Below are 19140 nucleotides of genomic sequence, written 5' to 3'. Positions count from 1 at the left end.
ATCGCAAGATGATCTGATTCAGATAATGTTTATGTATACAAGGCACTGTTGAAGACTGACAAGGAGGCGGTGCTGATGGCAGGTGGACGTCGAACGTTTATGAATAATTTATTTGCACAGCATCCGTGAACTAGTCGTGAACAATGGATGAGAGAAGTGGATGATTATATCAGCAAACATATGACACGGTTCGAGTGATTTATGATCACCGCAGGATGAGCTGTTTACGTCCTTAGAAGGCTACGCGTAATGATTGCAATCATTGCTATTCCCTTGTTCCATAATGATACGCTATGATAATGCAACATTTATCGTTCATTTTATTCATGTCAACATATTATGTGTTTTAATCCACGATGTATTTGTAATATATCGATAATAAACATTTATTACCCATGAGAACATAGGCATCACGTGCAAGTGGATCCTCGTGAGAACGTAATGTTATTCATCTTCAAACACTTGATGACACCCACTTACCTACATACATATTATTGTCATTCATACATACAGGCAATAAGAAAAGGGAGTTTTTAATGTGATGTTTTTTGTGCAACTACCTATCATTATGTGTTATAGTCTTACATAATAATCTGTACATAGATCGTTAATACTCTTTTGTGTATAAATATCTATTTTCGCGTGTATTCTAAAGATACTTAGGTAATTAAAGTGCATTGTGCCTAATCGTTTTGCTTTCTTAGTTCCACACCATATTACAAGGTGAGCCACCCAGACACAGTAACGTGACTTACATCAGAAATAAAGCTTACGCGATTTAAATAAATAGAGCTGGCTTTAACCAAAAACATATTGAATTGAAAAAATACTGGCATAAGTGGATAATATTAAATAAGCGTTATTTTATTGACGACGTCATGTTTTGTTTTATAAGAGTCGATTAATACTAAACTAATATTAAAAACAATGTATAAAATATGTAGTTAGCAAGTTTATAACAAAAGATTTCGACATATTCGTGTAAGGAATAATATGATACAAGTAGGTAGATATTATTATTATTTCTTTCAATATTATGAAAAAAATCTGTTCATTAGACAACATACATAAAGCATACTTGAATAAGTATGCTTTTAAATCAGCTACGAAAAGAGGCTCGCCTGTTTTTTTTTCACAATTTCTTGTGTCGTACTACTGTGGCCGTTTGAATAACTTCAAAGTTCACACCATTTTTAGGCGTATCCAACTTTATTAAAAGACTACAAGGGTAATCCTACCCTATGGGTTAATATTGCGTTAACTCTACAAAGAAATAACAAATGATACAAAGAACAACGAAACATAAGTTAGGTACCTACTTATTTGTGGATCACTTATATTTATTGTGTGTGAAATTCAAACCCATACTGTGGGGAAATCGAACCCAAGACTTCTTTTCACGGTTGGCAATCAACTTAATCACTGTGCCACGGACGTTGCCCTTTCTTTTACAACTCATTCTATTACTAGAAAATATCTTATCAAGTTCAAAGTGATAATCAAAACAGTCATTAAAAACCACATCTTTAAGGTCAATTTGGGTAATTTTTGGGTAACATTGACAGTGGGAATTTGAACTAGTTTCGATTATTTTTTCATATGAAACCAACAAAATTGATAAAGGTTTATCTTAGGTTTGCAAACTTTTCAAATTCCCACTGTCAATGTTACCCAAATGATTCAAAGTTACCCAGGTTGACTGTACGGATAGCCTTTATTATTAAATTCAATATCATCTTTCTTTTAGTGAAGTTCGTAATCAACTGGTCAACCTTGTAACTAAGTAGTTTAGTGTTGTTTTACGTTTTATTAGAAAAATCCAGTTTTGTTACCAGTTTGCCAAAGAAAGCATAGTTAATGTGCTATTTATATGTTTTAAATGGTTATTATAATTATTACTTGATACGAGTATTTTGGGCAAGTACCTTAAGGTATGTACATTTTTTATTCATGGAATGTCAAAGTATGCTTTGTCATTGTAATCATAATAATAATATATGTAAATTATGTTATGGTTGAGTGTGGTATGTGACCGTATGCGCTAATACTCCATTAGCAATTTTAAGATTATATGGGCCCTAAAAGGGTTTATAGAAAAAAAATCACTCATTTTATAAAAAATATTTATTTGCTTTTAATATAATGCATTAACAATGGGATATCGGTTTATTATTATCAAATACTTAGTTATCACAATATCGATCGTACTTACATGGTAAATACTATACTAAATAAGTCTTCGTTTTCGTAAAAATACTATGTTTAATACAAGATGGCATATTATCGTTTTCCGTAACCTGAAACAGAAAAAAATAAGCACTTTAGCACTAGAATACATACGTTTGTGAAATTAGAATGAAAACAATTATCTCGGGAATGAACCCCAAATCGGAATGGAAAATGGTCAGATGGCAGAAAAAATATGAACACAATTGGTATTGCTGATAGCTAATTATAAAACTTCAGAAAATATTACAAAGACGCAATTAAAAGATGCGTTTTAATTTTATAAATTGAATCTAGTGAAACTTTGTAAATGCTTACCTCCTTTAGTATAGGCTCCAGCAGAAGCGTGTGCGCTTGCTGAGCTACTTGCGAAGCTTCCACCCGTAGCCAAGGCACCAGAGCTGGCAAGACTTCTTGCACCAGCAGCCGCGGCGCTCCCGTTCAATCCATCGTGTATGTAGCCGCCACATCCACCACCACAAGGACTACCACCCTTCACACCACCTGTGGTCTTGTGGTCATGTGTACCGGCGTTAAACCCATACAAGCCAGAATTAGCTGCTGATCCAGCGTATGCGGTAGCTCCTGCTGCACTACCGGCTAGTGCTCCAACATGACCAGCAGGGCCTGCACTCAACGCACCACCGCTACCGGGCTTCGTGTCATGAGACGCATGAATATTTGCATCACCAGAGTGTGATCCGTAATTTGATGCACCGACGAGTTTAGTAAGATCAATTTTTCCATCGTCAAAGGGCTTTAAGAAACCGGGTGGTCCACCGAAGCCTCCTGAGTAGGCGACAGTATTAGCGCTAGCTGCGCTTGAAGCTGAAGCATGCGCACCAGATGTCGCAGCATTGTATCCAGTCGAAGATGGTGATGTTACTTTTGGATTACAGTTTCCAGAAGCACAAGTGCTAGATTCAGGGCCGGAAGGCTTTTTGTGGTCATTTGTATTCGATCCAGTGGCTGGAGCTGAGTAATCCTCAGGCTTTAGTAAACCAGAAGGTGCTCCAAAACCACCACTATACGCTGGCTGTTGCTGTTTAGAGTCACCGTACGACCCAGATTGAGCGTTTGCTCCAGCAGTTGCTGAAGGAATATTAGCGCAATTAGGAGTTTTACAATTGTTGGAGCCACTAGCCGTAGTTGGTATATTATGCGAATGATCGCCAGGTGTAGCAACTGCAGAAGGTCCAGTTACTCCGAAGTTATAAGATGGACTAGACGATACTCCAGTATGGGGATGTGTAACTCCATGAGGTACATTCGGGTTATCTCCATTAGAGGGATGAGTTGCGCAGTTTCCAGATTTACATCCTTGTGAATAAGTACCACCTGGATGTGGTGACTGGGTATATGCGTCGCTTGAACTTATTGGCGTCACAGGAGGAGGTGTGAGGTGTGTAACTCCAATAGGCTTTCTGTAATTAGTTGTATACGCAGGTGTCGTAACACCGTACGATGACTGGGGGTGTGTGGAACCACCGCCAACAGGATGACATGACGGTGAGGTGCAGCCGCCAGAATTATAATTGCCAGTCGGTATTTTATTGGGTGATACCGATGAAGTAGGACCGTGGGGTGCTGGATTGTGAACATCGAATTCGTTTGGTTTCAAAAATCCGGTTGGGCCTCCAAAACCGCCAGTATACGGCGGAAGTTCACTAGAAGAGTCCGCAGCTCCACTTGGTTTAGAAGCACCATATGATCCAGCCTGAGCATCAGCAGCAGCGGTAGCTCCCGCAGTCGAAGCGTATCCTTTGCAGCTCGGAGATGAGCAACCAGTTGAAGGTTTGGCCGGTTGATTGTTGTACGATGGGTTTACAGATTGTGCAGGTTTATTTGCCACATGTATGTCAAACTCATTAGGTTTCAGCATGCCGGAAGGTCCACCGAAGCCACCTGAATATGTTGGTGAATTGTCAGTGGATACGGTTACGCCTCCACTTTGAGTGTGTGATCCGTAAGACCCTGACTGGGCAGTAGCTGCAGATGTAACACCTGTAACGGGAGATGATCCATAGCAATTTCCTGTTTTACAGCCCGGTGTAGTAGGTGATGCCGTATTGTATAATGGGTTTACAGAAGGCACTGGTTTACTTGTTACAGGTGTAGGAATATTATATTCATTAGGCTTAAGCATACCAGTGGGTCCACCGAAACCTCCTGTATATGTTGGATGATTTTCTCCAGGTGTGCTTCCATGTCCGGTTGGTTTGAAATCATAAGAGCCGGGCCGTACATTACTGCCGGGTGAAGGGCTTTGACCGTAACAATTTGGAGATGAACATCCTGGTCCAGAGCTACCATACGTGGGGGTGTTATGGAGCGTTGAAGGTGGACGTGTATGACTTGCAGGGCCGGTGGTGGGAACATTAAAATCATTTGGTTTGTATACTCCAGCGGGGGCTCCAAAGCCACCTGTGTAGCCTGGGAGATTTTCCGTTGAGGGTTTGTTGTTGTCAACTGGCTTAGGGTGGGTCGAATATCCCGGTTGCTCGCTTGGTCCACTGGGAGCGCCTGCTGAGTAATGAGGATTACAGCTGGGTGACGTGCAGCCTGCTGGGCTTAAATTGGCACCATTGGATGTCGGTAATCCGGCATGAACGTTATGTGACCCCGGCGTGTGACTAACTTGACTGGATGGCACTAAACCACAATTTGGACCAGAACAAGATGGTGAACTAGGATAATATGAGGTAGGTACTTTAGTTGAATGCGAATCTTCGGGTTTTAAATAGTTTGTTGATACAGAATAACTGGGTGTAGAGGAGTAGCTTCCCTTCTGCGGGTAATCACATTTGCCATCTTGGCATTGAGGTTTTTGTTTGTTGGTGTCATATGCACCGTGGATGGGTACATTGTAACTTGAAGGTGCGCTAGTACTACCATAACTTGGCTGGTATTGTCCAGAATTACAATTTCCATTATAACAGTTAGAATCTTGTTTAGGTGTTTCCAAATCTGTAGCAGGCAAGTGGTAACCGGATGTTGTTCCAGAATTAGAATTTGTTGCATGTTGGTTGTTTGATTGACTATAGTAAGAATTAGTTGAACCATGACCATGACCTGGTTGTGAGTCAAATGGTTTCGATGTTCCACAATTTCCATTATGGCAGTCAGAGCCACCCGTGTATCCATTTGTTTTGTCCTTATAAGAAGTCAAGTCTTTAGAATCGTGAGCGGATTTTGATGAATGGGATACAAAGCGAATATCATCAGAATCATCGTAATGTGATGGCGTTGAAGAGCCAGAATAGGGTTCAGATCCACAGTGACCAGAAGTGCATTTGCTATTTGGATTATGGATATTCGAAGATCCTGCAGGCAAATTGTGTTGGCATTGTCCGGATGTGCACTTTGCAGGGTTGTTATCACAAGCGCCACCACTGCAGCCAGCGCCAGATAAGGCTCCTGCTCCGGCAGAAGCTGCGGCATTGGCGGCATTGTATCCCTGAAGCCCCGCGCCTGCAGCATTATTTCCGTGATTGGAAGATATTTCATTGGCTCCAGAGCCGTGACAGGTCCCGGACGCACATCCTACATTGCCGTTCGTTCCTGGACTTGAGAAGCCTCCAGCTCCAGCGCTGCTGTAGCTAAACGAGCTAGAGCTCGAGCTAGCACTCGATGATGAAGAACTTGATGATGAGGATTTAGAAAAGCTTCCAGAGAAGCCATTTCCAAACGGTATAGGTACTGGTATGTCACCATGGCCTCCATATGCTCCTGCCGAAGCACCTGATTGAGCTGAAAAGATCAGATTAAAATCATTATTTACGATATCCTATAGTATTTACTGAAAGAAAATACGGAATAGTACGGTTATGTAATATTTTGATTTTTCTATTATGATATTATAACACACTAGCTGACCCGCGCAACTTCGTTTGCGTCACTTAAGAGAGAATGATTTCCCCGTTTTTGTAACATTTTTTACCGGTACTCTGCTCCTATTGGTCGTAGCGTGACGATATAGCCTATAACCTTCCTCGAAAAATGGGCTATCTAACACTGAAAGAATTTTTCAAATCGGACCAGTAGTTCCTGAGATTAGCGCGTTCAAACAAACAAACAAACAAACTCTTCAGCTTTATAATATTAGTATAGATTACTTATAGACAATAGCTTTTTATATTTTAGCAATTGATTATCAAAAGTAAAAAAACACATTCAATCGTTTAAAGTCTAAGATAACAAATCACTAATAAATTATTACACGAAGAGCTGTTATAGTTAGTGTATTTACGACTTTAGCTTTACATACAAATCAACTGTCTAGACGCTCAAATATCGAGTCATCGTCCTCAACACAGGAGTCCCTATCATTAAAATATTAAAGCGTAAAATCCCAATAACTTTATAATAACACAACTTAACCGCTTCGTAAACGAAGGCAAATCACCATAAATATTTAAATTAAACTATAGAATATTTATAACTTCAGGAATCGAACTGCCGACCTTCGCACAGATAGCTGATTCAATACCTAATTCATTAAAATTAACTAGGATCAAACAAGCTTTTGTAGTAAGACTTAAATAATATAACAAGTTCACCTACCTATAGCCGATGCGCCTGCGCCGCCTTTGACTCCATATCCATATGGAGTAGCAGACACTAAGCTTACGAATGTTATAATTAAAGCACAAGTGAGCTCCATCATTGTGAAGCTTCTCAGTCACAATGTTTTTATTCAGCTGCCGCTTGCTTTTATAAAGCGATACAAATAGACTGTGTATATTATAGCAAAAAACCTGTTGGCGTTTGCTGCGAATCATAACTTGTATTAACTTAGGCAGAAGGCATTGTTTCCCGTGCCGGTCGTTGTGGCTGCGTACGGAGGTGCTCACAAAATTATTACTCACCCAATCGTATATTATATGCTATCCAATAGTACCTATATAGTACGGGAAAATACATTGACATAACCATTCATTCGATCTCCGGTTTGGTATTTTTATTGTTGTGGTAAACTTTGAGATGTGAGCATGATACTAATTGATTGTTTTGATTCGACAGAACCATGCTAATTCTATGAGTTTGATAACGCTTTAATAAAATACATACACCTACAGATGATGATAATGAAATATTTAGCTACTTATCTAACAGCTTGGTGTTTGATAAAGCGTCTGGTTTAATCTTGACAATAGGCTTGTCTCTTTCCAGTGGAACAAAATTCCTCGGGTGTACCTATTTCTTAGGTGCGATGTAGATGAAAATACTTACTCGCTTTCTATTTAAAGTTTTTTTTATAGGAATTCCACAATTTTGAATATCATCAAATTTTCCTTAAGCTTTCCTCTCTCTCTCTCTCCAATGAGTAAAATTCAGAAATTAAAATACATAATTAGACCAAGTAAGGGACTTGGTCTAAGTATGTATATTAATTTCTGAATTTTATACGAGATCCTTCTCCTCTATTGCCGTTAACGACCGGTAGAGCCAGGTAAACGAGTTTTAAATAATTAACGTTCCAGATTAATTAACAAACACAATTATGATAAATGGAACATCAGCTAAACACTTAGGTACAAGTTTCCCATATTTTGTACGTAAAGAATACCTATCAGTTGTCCTGTTTCTGAACTAAAAATAATAAAAGTGTGGGGGCGTTCACAAAAGCTAAATTTAATTAAGTACCTACTCAAAGTGTATATGCTTCTAATAATGTTATCTAATAAATAGGTATGTAAGGTACCTAAATGTCAACATCCAGCATTTTTTGGTTACATTGCGCATAATCGCCAGTTTGTGTCTTGAACAGCGTCTACCACTAACATTGCTTATAATAATAAAATGAACACTGTCAACGATTGCTAGTTATACTCGCTAAGAATCCATAGTAGGTACCTAAGTAGATATAGGTAGACAATCGCTAATTATGCTGAGTTTTAAAAGTTTGGTAGGTACGGTAAAGATTCACGTTAGCTTTTTTTAGTTGGGAATTCCTATGACCTAGCTAATGCTGATGAATAAATAGTACAGAACATCATCATCAGATATTAGCATATGTAAGTTTAATTAGTTCAAGTCACGTGAGAAATCAGTTCACAGAAGGAATATTAATGTTACTGTGGAAAAGAATCTAATCGTCAACAGATGCGTGACATAGGTAGCGGGCTGAGGACGTCGCTGGCAGTGGTGGCGGTCGCAACTCGCGCCAGAGTCGTGAGACCGCAGGCGTGCAGGCTGCATCCACACATCCGGGTGACGCCGGTGACGCGCCGCCCATTACGTACTCACCACAAATTCTCCACACATGCCATCCTTTATTTGTACCAATCACACATACGTAAGTAGTATACTCGACCCTTCTTACGCTGTACATAAAAATAGCATACCGATCATGTACTTAGTACCTACATTTATGGCTTAATTTAAATCAATGATATAATAATGGAAACACGATAAAAATCCATAACATTAGTTTGTTTTCCGATCTTTAATAGGAATATATAAACACGTTTCACAGCCTAATCTGCGACCGAGGGTAATTTTAGAGGTCAAGGTCTTTATCTCACAGCGTAGAGGATATGACATTATTGACGCGATGACTTAATCCACAACATTTTAAGTGGTTTGGTTCATAAAACTACAATTTAACTGTTAATATTTTTCCTCTTGATCCCAATTTCGGGGAAGCGACCAAGGAGAAGGTCGTTCTAACAAAAGTACTTCAATGCTATTAGAAAGAAACGATGATATATGCTAAATCCGTTTCCTACCTATGACTAAGTTCTTGGACATGTATAAGAATAATTTTAAGGCGCTACATAATATGCAATGAGAAAGACTGCTAGTTTTGTTTAATGTCAAATTATTTATAAGCTTATGTAAAGACTTAAATATTAAGGAAGATATTAATTTTAAAGTGTACCCTACTGTTATTTTCAGTCTGAAATATTTAAGAAAAAAAAGTAAGATACAGTTTTTGATGTTTTTGATAAAAATAAAATTGTTTTTTACTTTGTAATGATACTACATACCAAGTTAATAATGCATGATCAAATAAATTCACATTTACCAACGATCATTTTCTATGAGTGCCCTGTTCATGACCTCTAAACATAATGAAAAATTACTACCTGGTATTTTATATTATTATCCCGACTTATAATTATCATTACACAGTCTAAAAACTACTTCAAGTTATTCCTATGTTTCCTGACTACCTGACTTTATTTTTCTACATACAAGAAATAAAAAAGTTAAGGATTTGTATTAAAAATATGGGAGTGTTCTATTTAAATACAAATAAAATATCGTATGTAGAAAATAAATTATGTATTCGTTAAAAATACACATGGGCAAATATGTGAAACAGTTTCCCGTAGTAGTTTCAACAAGTTTTGCTTACATCTAAGAGAAATAATTGTATGAGTTGTCTAGCTTAACTGGTTACTGACATACAAATATTTACAGAAAACATTTGTAGTTGTTATCTACAGATGATTAAGTAAAAGCGCTCAGTGTCTGATTCCTTTGGAAAGTCGTTGTTTTCAAGGGTCCGTGTTATATGAACTCGTCGGGTTCACGCGGGGCGTCCAAGTCCCGGTAGTGTATCACCGGACGGAAATCGCCGCCGCCGCCCCTTTAACAATCAACCATATTAACTACGTTAGCAACAACTCACCCAACAACACAAACGAATATCCACTCACAAACACTAATATCTGCGCTACTAAATAACACACACTGCATGAGCTACATCAGACACTACAGCCTGCTCATAATCTCAGCTTCCCGGAAGGTTTCCATCGGATAGCTTACCGGATCAAACACACAGGTAAAGCAAGGAATTTGAGAATAAAAAAGATAGCATGTTAGAATTTCGGACAGTTTATTAAAAATACACAGTAAATGTAATGTAAATGACAACATTGTATATAGTAACATAATTATTTTCGTATTAGAAAATATATATCTTAACACAATATTAAATTGTCGTGGTTGATAGGATAATAACTATTTATTACAACGGAAAATTGAGCTAATAAATTCGGTTATATAGTTTTGAACATTGTATATCATTCACTCTCTACATATTGCTAACTCGACGTACAGTTTGAGGCAGGTAGAAAACAGAAAATAAACCAGTTGAATCTCAAAGTGATATAATAATGTACTTCAAGTTTACCGTAGTCGCGCCCACTTATTGCTAATATAATTATTTATTTTGATACTTAATCGGAATGTTATAACAATATTCGCTACAAACAATATTTCCTAGGTATGTCATTATAAAGGTATGTCAAAATTTAGAATATGTCACCATTGTCCGGGAAGTCAAGATCGTTGTATGCAATAATAGGCCGGGACCGGTCCACATTTTCCCTGGAAATTATTTCTTTCAACTTAAAAAGATATTCAGCCACATCCAAATAATATAATAAAAACTAAACATGATGAATAATAACTAGGATGCAAAAACCCAGATATTGTAGCCACAATAATAATGAAGCAGTAAAATAATGTATGCACGAACATCAAGCATGTAACAATATAATAAATCAAAATGTTAAGGTCATGCAAAAAGTTCTAAAAATATTATTGTCCTTATAAGTGATAGTATTAGACCTCTAATATGCCAAGTTTGTATTTGATAGTTTTTTGCGCGTTCGAATAGAGATATAAATGATTTAACAATTACATTCGAGTCTTCAAGAGGCTATAATTACTATTATTATCACAGGCATCTAAACGTCTTTAATTAATGATACTCTCATTTGGGCAAAAGCTTTGAATTCATGCATTAAAGGACTATGCGAGAAAGTGAATCCGATCGTGTGCACATAAACAATATCAGTCATTGGAAGTATTGACCGATCCAGTATTTAAATGTTGTTTATGCAGCCCAGTAGAGCACTATTGTTATTGTTAACTTGTCTAGCAATGATCTAATAGCTTATTATCATTCTACAGTGTGATTCGTTACACTGCATCTATGCACCTTGAATTTAAATCTATATAATTTTTCACTTTTTATAGGCAAGCTCGATGTAGATTCTAGGGATTCAAATTGAGTACAATGCAGACTTTAGACATAGTCTTTTAAAAGTTTAACAAACAATTAATAAAACGTTTTAGTTCCGTTTATGGCTAAAATAAGACAAAATACAAGCTATTAAAGATATACGTCATTGATGTTTATAGTAAATTAACAAGAAAAAATGCAGATGATAATAAGTATCCATTTAAAAACCACAAATGTTAAAAGATTCGCGGTTTTTATGTTGAACCCATAATGATCAATAAGATATGAAGTGAAATGTTTAACTTGAGGAAAACAGTGCCTAAACTGCCTTTTGTAAAGTTTTGTAGCAACAGTTCGTGTTCATGTATAAGTTCCTTTTTACAGTGAATAGCAGTCATGCAGTTCGTAACAACGTAAGTATAGTAAAAGCTGGATGAGAAAGCATCTATTCTATACATATTGATAGTAGAGTAGAGTTCATAGACCGAATTTAGTCTGCATGCAACTCAATAATGGCAATGTCGCATGAATACAGGCACCAAGAATAGTCGGTGAATCCTTATCAATTTATTAAGTTCCTTGTTGTTTTTGTTCGTCGTATGGTTAGTGGTCAACCTAGTGTCAAAGTTGTTCAAGCCGCCCGAGAGGCCTTTGACGTGGCTTAACGACTGTTATCTTAGTAGACAACAACCGGGACCGACTTTTAACGTGCCCTCCGAAGCACGGAGACGCCCAGTTCAAATACCACTATGCGGTCACCCATCTATGGGAATGACCGCGCCAATGGTTGCTTAACCCACAGATCGTTTACCGACCGGTGAGCGTTTTTTTTTTTTTTTTTTTATTAAGTTCCTTTAAAACTAAAAAGACAATATCTGACGTATTTGTCACGTGTTAAATGGCGAGAATCTTACAATGTATAAAAAATATATAACAAAATTCGTATTTGTTAACAGACTTTTGTTGCTACCTGTACATGCGTGACTAGAATGAAGTATGTAGTCAGTGTAAGTTACCTGGGTCGCGAGAAGCGCGGGTGTCTGGGCGCATAGGGCGCGGGCGGAGCCCAGCCGCCCCAGCCCCAGCCACGAGCTGCGGCCGGCCCACCGCCTGGCGCACCACCGTACCTGCTAACGAATTCATCTTATTGAAATAAATGTCAACAGAATTTTACGTTAGTAACGCAATGGTTCCACATCGCAAGTATTTGAACGCCCATCGGCCAGTTTCTTCATACGTATCTAAAATAACTGCTAGCCATTGACTTTTAATTGGCATTTGTGTAGTAAAGGCAAATCTGTTCATCATAAAACTATCAGTAAATTCATAAAGAAATAAAATTGTTATTTATACTTTTCAACTATACTTTGGTGATAAAGAAACTGGCCGTATGTGTATCATTTACTTAGTCGAGAGTGCAAATGATTGAGAAAACATAAGTATATGAAGTGAGAAGTTTATAGGATGGTTGTGATGGATAGCATGTGTAGTACTGACGGCTGCGGCGCGGGCGCGTGCTGCGAGGGCGGGGGCCCGCGCGTGGCGGGCTCGGGCTGCTGCGGCCGCCGCACGTCGCGCACGTACGAGTTGAAGTACGCCACCTCGCGCCGCACCTCGTCCACCTGATGGTACATAACATATCTTAGTTAAATACTTCATTATCATAATAATATATATTATTAGATGTAGGATTTTAGCCACCTACTTTAGACATTTAAAGAAGATATATAATGTGAACTATGTTATCTATTAACTTTAGGTTTAGGTCTTATAACACGTACCTTCTCAGCATGTTTGTTGAAAATGTGTTTTCTGATAAAATCAGGGCCCTTGAACTTCTTGCCACTGAGAGGACACAGCCATTTGTCTTTTGCTAGCTCCTGCGTATTAGCGAGAATGAACTTCTCCACTTCAGCATCAGTGTCCTGAAAGAAAAATATAAATGTAAAGAGCTCTTCAGGAAAAATATGCAACAAACAATATGCCTATAGCTAAACATACCTTAATTCCAAGTTTTTGCAACTCTTCGTCAGATAGTGGCTTAACGTCTTGTAAGAAGGCAGACATTTTACCTTCGAATGTCTTTATGTAGTCTTGGATTTCTTGCTGGGTTGGCTGTTAAAGCACATAAGAAAATTAGAACAAAACTTTCAGACACAAAATTACAACATAACAACGCACTTATAATCAGGCTTAATACCTTATTAGCGGGTGGTCCAGATCGGGCGTGCATAATACCGCAACGGTTAGGCATTTCATCTTCGTAAGGATACTCGCAGTGGTTGTAATAATCCACCGAGTGAACAATTCGCAGGTAAAGAACAAGGCGATCTAATACACGCATAAGCTCTGGATCAGCTTGTTCAGTAGCGGAAGATTCTGATGACGCTTCGAGACCAAGCAGTTCCTCTTCCTCCGTCGACGCTTCCTCAATCAAATGCTCAGTGATTTTGTGTAGCACCGGATTCTTGGAGTTTAGACTGAAGTTCTGTAAAACAAAATCAGCGTTAAGGCATTTTAAGCCAACTCATTAGTAAGTTATATCCTTATTATTATTGTAGAAGTATACATACATCGGCATGGTTCGCCTGATCATTGTCATTATTTTTTTCTTCGGTACTATCCTCGTGCCAGAGTTTTGTACGCGTGTCCAACAGATGGGCAAGTCGTGCCGCTAGACGGGCATCAGCGCGCAAAATCGCACGTTCTAAAGTAATCCCCGAAACAGGGCGAATGCGACGTTGCAAGTCGCGGTTCACTATAGCGCCCAATTCACATTCACGAAGCTGTAAAAAATATTAGGTTGTTAAGTAAAACGTAAAGTCAAAGTATTAGTAGTTATCACAAATAATGTTGTTTATATTGTCGTGCTTACCCTTATGTTGTTCAAGTTCCAGCATATGTCTTTGATGTTAACATCGCGACGGAAAGTGACCCAGCCACGACGGAACCAGCGGCGTTCGGGCAACGGATCAGCGAGAGCGACACGAAGGAATCCTCCGTAACGTTTACACATCTAGAACCAAATATTTACATTTATTAGCAACACTTAAAACAAAATATGCAAGAAATAACTAAGTATTAAGTATTAAGAATAAAACTTACAGCTTCTACTTCAGCCTTAGTGATAGTTGGTGCCAAATTTCTTAAAAATATGGAAGTAGTTTTATGCAACGCGCGGCTTTCTTTCTTTTCAATAACGACGTCGCTGACTGACTCCGCTTTTTCATCTCCACTCTTCTCCCCGCCTTTTTCCTTATCATTGTCAGTGATATCAACAACCTTTTCTTCACTGGGAGACTTTTCTTTCTGTTTAGGAGATTTGTCAGGTGTTTTTGACTTGGATTTTGATTTGCGACGAGTGTTGCTTTCTCCTTCGTCTTCTGAGCTAGATGAAGACGAACTGGATGACGAGGAACTTGAGGATGAGCCGGGTGGCGCTGCAAAGATGAAAATAATGTTAGACATTGTAGAATAGGGAGCTCATAAATTACTATCCATATTTAGTGCTGTATTGCTAATAATCAGCATTAATTATATTAGGATACTATGATGAAAAAGATTCAAGCGAAATATAAATTAACTAAACAAATATTAGCTTAAATCTTGTGTTATTTCGTTATCAATTAGGTTATAACTTACGCGGCTCCTTCTCTGCCGGCTCCTGGTCTGGTTCAGTCCCCGTCGAGTTGAAGCGAGAGAACAATTTCGCCTGTTCTTGAAGCTGTCGCAAATGAGGGTCAATCTCCATCTCCAATGGGGCGGTAGGCTTCGGTGATTCAGACTTTTTATCCTGCTAGAAGAAAAAAAACAGAATTTGTATTGTAGTGTACATTGAAGTTAGGTATTTTAGTGACTGTAATGTCAATTGTATACTTTTCTAAATTCATTATAGTATATTGTTTTGAATGCATGTGAGATCGAAAAGTTAACATACCTTCTTCTCGCTTTCCTCCTTCTCATCTTTAACTTTGACTGCATCAACATCAATGACAACTGGTTTTTCGGTGTCATTTTTATCTGAAAATAATAATAGAGGTAATATATTATTGCTACACAAAAAATATAGTGTTGAAGATTTGAATACTTCTTGAAATCTGTTTGATAGGTACTGAGTCCATTGCTTTTATGCCTGATAATAATTTAAAAAAATAATTATATAATAATATGTCATTTATTACCTGCTTTGTCATTAGAAGTAACTTCTTGCGGTGGTGGTTCATCAAGTTCCTTAAGATCTTCTTCAGTGCCTCCCTCCAGTTTTATGACAACAGTATCAAGCAGCCTGATTAATTTTTCAGACTTGTCAACATCTACTGAAACCTTATCCAGCTCCCCTTTCTCTAATAATTCTAGGAAGACATTGAGACGATTCTGTAACAAATAAAACCTCTTATTACAAGTACGCCTTAATTGCTTGGTGTATCTATATACGTCAGCGACAAGCGGCTATGCTGATGGTTAACTCTTTGACTGCCACGGTCGGCTATACTCGACCAATCAGAATGTGCTCACGACGTTTTCGTCGGCAAATGTCGACAAAAATTAGCTTTATGTTAATGTTAAAGATGAATACAAGAGACATAGGCAAATCGCGCGAGTAACAAAAATATAATAACAATGACGTCTTTCCGGTCTATAGTTAGTTCACCGTTTTGTGAGCAGTATTGCTAATTTCAAGGAAGTTTTTATCTTGGAGAAAATTGATCTTGAGAGTAAAGTTTAAGAACTGCGATCAAATCAAAGTAAACTGTGTTGATTTAGTAAGACCACATAATCGAAAATATGAATATTTACCTTCAAAGCACAAAGTTGTTCTTCTTTTCGTTTAACTGACTCTTCTGGGTGGTATTTGATCTTGAACCTTGGAACCAAAATGACCATGTTAGTTGAAATCCATTCTTAATTATGTAAGTTCATAAAACTCTAAAAATTAAAATAAGTGAATATACCGATATCTATACAAAATACAATTTTATCTGAATTACATCATGTTACAATCTCTAAACAATTCACAGGAATTTTGTGTCTAATATAATAATAGCAAAGTCATACCAATTGTTATGACCAATTGTTAGTATCTTTGGAAGCTAAAGGGAGATCAGTTTTATACCTTTATGAGATCTTTATTAAAACATAGCAGTTTTAATAAACATAAAATGTATAAAATCATGGAAGAATCTCTCCATACACTAAGTTATTTGGCAGACCAGGGTGATCTTGTATGCAGAAGTAATTTTACATCTTGACTATTCTCAGTCATTCTTGATTTAAAAATAAGGACTTACACAACAAACGTAGGTAACCAATGACTATTCAATAATTATTTAGGTTTTGTCCCCAATGATATTGACACTAAGTAGCATTTCTTATAAACTTGTATAAATATCGGTTACAACTAGATAAATAAATAAATAAACCACCTTTTGTTACACATCCAGGTTACTGGTAGAACTTCATGTCACAGAAAACTAAAATTGCTTAGTATACATATTTAAAAAATCTTCATAATCTCACCTGTTCCACATATGTGGAATATTACAGCCCTACCCCTAACAGTAACGAAACCTGTAGCATTGCGCGCTACTGGTCAACGCGAGATAAACTAGCTACACACGGCATTTAATCATTTGCATAAAGTTTGATTAAAGTTTCTTAACGATGTCCAGCAATCCACACGAATACACTGTAGACTGTAGGGAAAAAAGGTTACTGTTAAGATTTGCACAGTATCATTGAAAAATTCTAAGCATATCTCAAATCAAAAGCCAAATGCTTATATTATAAGTGAAGTAAATCAATATGTATGCTTAGAATTTCTCGATTACCAGCAAATTATACAAAGAGCAATTAGTTGGTTCTTTCATTTGTAATTATGTAAATGTATGAATCCCCAGTTCAATTTATTCATGCTATGATAACCAATATACTGTGCTTTCCCATTACATGAAATTTCTTTAAATTGTGTATGTAAAGAGTTTGATGTGAGGTCTACTTAACATACCATTCTTCATCTTTATGAGCAACAAAGAACTCATTGAGTTGTTGTCTTCTGAATTCAAGCTTGTATTCATTGTACTTGAGGATGGCATCATCAACAGTGATGGAGTCATCTTGAGCAGCCAGGAATGCCTTGAATGACATCATAGTAGGTGGCCCATCTGTTGCTCCCATCGGTAGAACAGCATCCCTGGAGTCATAATAGCTACACATATACCAAAAATAGATTATAAGTCTATGAACAAAAATAGTCATGTACACAACATGCAAGATACAAACAAGATGTAGGAAAGCTATATGGTATAAAAAACTATCAAGTACCTTATTCTATATCCTGTAAAGAAAATCTTAATAAAAATGAGTCTTGGCCTTTAGATAACCCCAAAAACTAAATTGTAAAAAAATCATGTATTATTTGTTGATTGATTAATAACCAAATAAAAGATCAATCTAAATTGTAACTACCAACCTTGCTGGTACTGGTGCCATTGGTTGTCCATAACCCTGATGACCAGGGTGGGGACCAAAGTGGTCATGAGGCCAGCCATAGCCATAAGAGTCATGGGGCATTCCTCCATATCTTCGCTCATCTATGGGCCAATCAGGGCGGATACGCTTGCTGGGTGGACCTTCCCCTCGCACAGGAGAGTATCCTCGGCTGGCACTAGCACCTCCTCTGTAATCCCTGTAGTCAGGACCAGATCGTCCTCCACGAGATCTGCCAGAAAAACAATGTTGTTAACATTTTACTGGATATACTAGTTAAGAACTAATTTTCTGAATCTAATTTAATTGAGATCTAGTGTAATACTGCTACTAAAATAACACTGGCTAATTTCATAACGAATTGATGTTCTTTACACCAAATCACAAAAAAAATTATTAGAGATTTACATAGGTTATTGAATAGAAATATACATGAAAGTACTATCTAACTCCTGAGTAAAGTCCTTCACTTATGTTTCAGCTCAGGTAAAGTATAATACAATGATTTGAATGGGAAATGTTATGACTACTGTCTGATTCAGACTAGATTAATCAGTATGGAGCAAAAATATTGTAATAGTATTAGACTACAAAGAATTATAATAATGCAGATATAGCTTATGTAATAAATATAAATGCTACTGTTATACTAAGCAGACGAGATTGTAGGTGACCTACATCTCTACACTTATTTACCTTACAACAAATGCTAGAGAACGTTTTGTAGGTTTAAGAACTTGGGTAGGAAGTTTGGGAGGTTCAAAGGATTGAGGTTGGGATCTGAAATGAATGGATAACACGTCAATGTGAATTATTATTATATGAAATAACAACAGGTTGCAGGTTACACCTCATCAATTACCTCTCAGACCAGTCTTCACGACCGCGACTTCTTTCCTCGCGTCGGTCACTGCTGCGGTAACTACTACCTTCTGCTGCTCCCCGCTCCCCACGGAACTTGTCGCGTCTTTTACGATCGTATTCATCGTCACTGTCGGCCATGACTACGAATTACAATTACTACTTAGATTATAATTATGATTTATTATTTTTAGAAATCCAGACAAGCCTCAAACCAAATAGAAAGCGAAACGAAAAAACCATAGACAAAGAATTAGACAGCAAGAAAGATTGACGTGACGTAGCTAGGGATGTCGTCTTTAGTAAGTAGTATGTGTTACCAAAGACTTTTAGTTTGACTAAATAGTGAATTTAAAAAAATACTGGAAATGGAAAATTAATAAAAAAAAAAACTTACGCTAAATCTAGTAGAAGCAAATGCAGTAAGCAGGAAATAAATATTTATGAGAGTGGTGTACCTTCAGACGTAAAATAGGTACCTAAGTGTTCTTGGTCACACAGTACAGTAGTGACTTTGGGTGACTATTAACTCGTACCAATCTTAACTCTTTGTAACCACGAGATATAGTATCATCAGAAGTGAGGGA

General features: G+C 37.4%; 2 protein-coding genes across 9 annotated transcripts; both read right to left on the bottom strand.

Annotated features, from left to right (window-relative positions):
- Positions 1 to 2106: 2106 nt before the first annotated feature.
- LOC142974341 (uncharacterized) lies at positions 2107 to 6926 on the bottom strand. The gene is made up of 3 exons (XM_076116613.1): positions 6790 to 6926; positions 2545 to 5976; positions 2107 to 2297 (listed from the first exon to the last, which is right to left on the bottom strand). The coding sequence occupies exons 1-3, from the start codon at positions 6890 to 6892 to the stop codon at positions 2281 to 2283; spliced, it is 3552 nt and encodes a 1183-aa protein (XP_075972728.1). The 5' UTR covers positions 6893 to 6926; the 3' UTR covers positions 2107 to 2280.
- Positions 6927 to 9501: 2575 nt separating this feature from the next.
- Ars2 (arsenic resistance protein 2) lies at positions 9502 to 18815 on the bottom strand. 8 transcript variants are annotated; one of them, XM_076116542.1, is made up of 16 exons: positions 18555 to 18815; positions 17676 to 17924; positions 17211 to 17411; positions 16004 to 16070; positions 15388 to 15580; positions 15144 to 15226; positions 14849 to 15002; positions 14312 to 14646; positions 14082 to 14222; positions 13780 to 13992; positions 13407 to 13694; positions 13208 to 13321; positions 12988 to 13131; positions 12704 to 12828; positions 12223 to 12336; positions 9502 to 9823 (listed from the first exon to the last, which is right to left on the bottom strand). In XM_076116542.1, the coding sequence occupies exons 1-16, from the start codon at positions 18692 to 18694 to the stop codon at positions 9745 to 9747; spliced, it is 2640 nt and encodes an 879-aa protein (XP_075972657.1). In that variant the 5' UTR covers positions 18695 to 18815; the 3' UTR covers positions 9502 to 9744. The 8 variants fall into 8 exon arrangements, with proteins under 8 accessions (XP_075972657.1, XP_075972674.1, XP_075972682.1 ...); XM_076116559.1 differs by having other exon boundaries at positions 12223 to 12333; XM_076116567.1 differs by having other exon boundaries at positions 14849 to 14999.
- Positions 18816 to 19140: the final 325 nt, after the last annotated feature.

This window comes from Anticarsia gemmatalis, chromosome 1, assembly GCF_050436995.1.
Source record: "Anticarsia gemmatalis isolate Benzon Research Colony breed Stoneville strain chromosome 1, ilAntGemm2 primary, whole genome shotgun sequence".
In the NCBI taxonomy this organism is placed as follows: Eukaryota; Metazoa; Arthropoda; class Insecta; order Lepidoptera; family Erebidae; genus Anticarsia; species Anticarsia gemmatalis.
The sequence above is the reverse complement of the archived record's forward strand: the minus strand, read 5'-3'. Positions and strand labels throughout refer to the sequence as shown.

Coding starts and splice junctions, on each gene's coding strand:
- LOC142974341 (XM_076116613.1), bottom strand. CDS start 6,892: ATGATGGAGCTCACTTGTGCTTTAATTATAACATTCGTAAGCTTAGTG. Junction 5,977..6,789: donor CGCAGGCGCATCGGCTATAG/GTAGGTGAACTT, acceptor TGATCTTTTCAG/CTCAATCAGGTGCTTCGGCA.
- Ars2 (XM_076116542.1), bottom strand. CDS start 18,694: ATGGCCGACAGTGACGATGAATACGATCGTAAAAGACGCGACAAGTTC. Junction 17,925..18,554: donor CGTGAAGACTGGTCTGAGAG/GTAATTGATGAG, acceptor TTTTTCTGGCAG/ATCTCGTGGAGGACGATCTG. Junction 13,322..13,406: donor CTGGACCACCCGCTAATAAG/GTATTAAGCCTG, acceptor GTGCTTTAACAG/CCAACCCAGCAAGAAATCCA.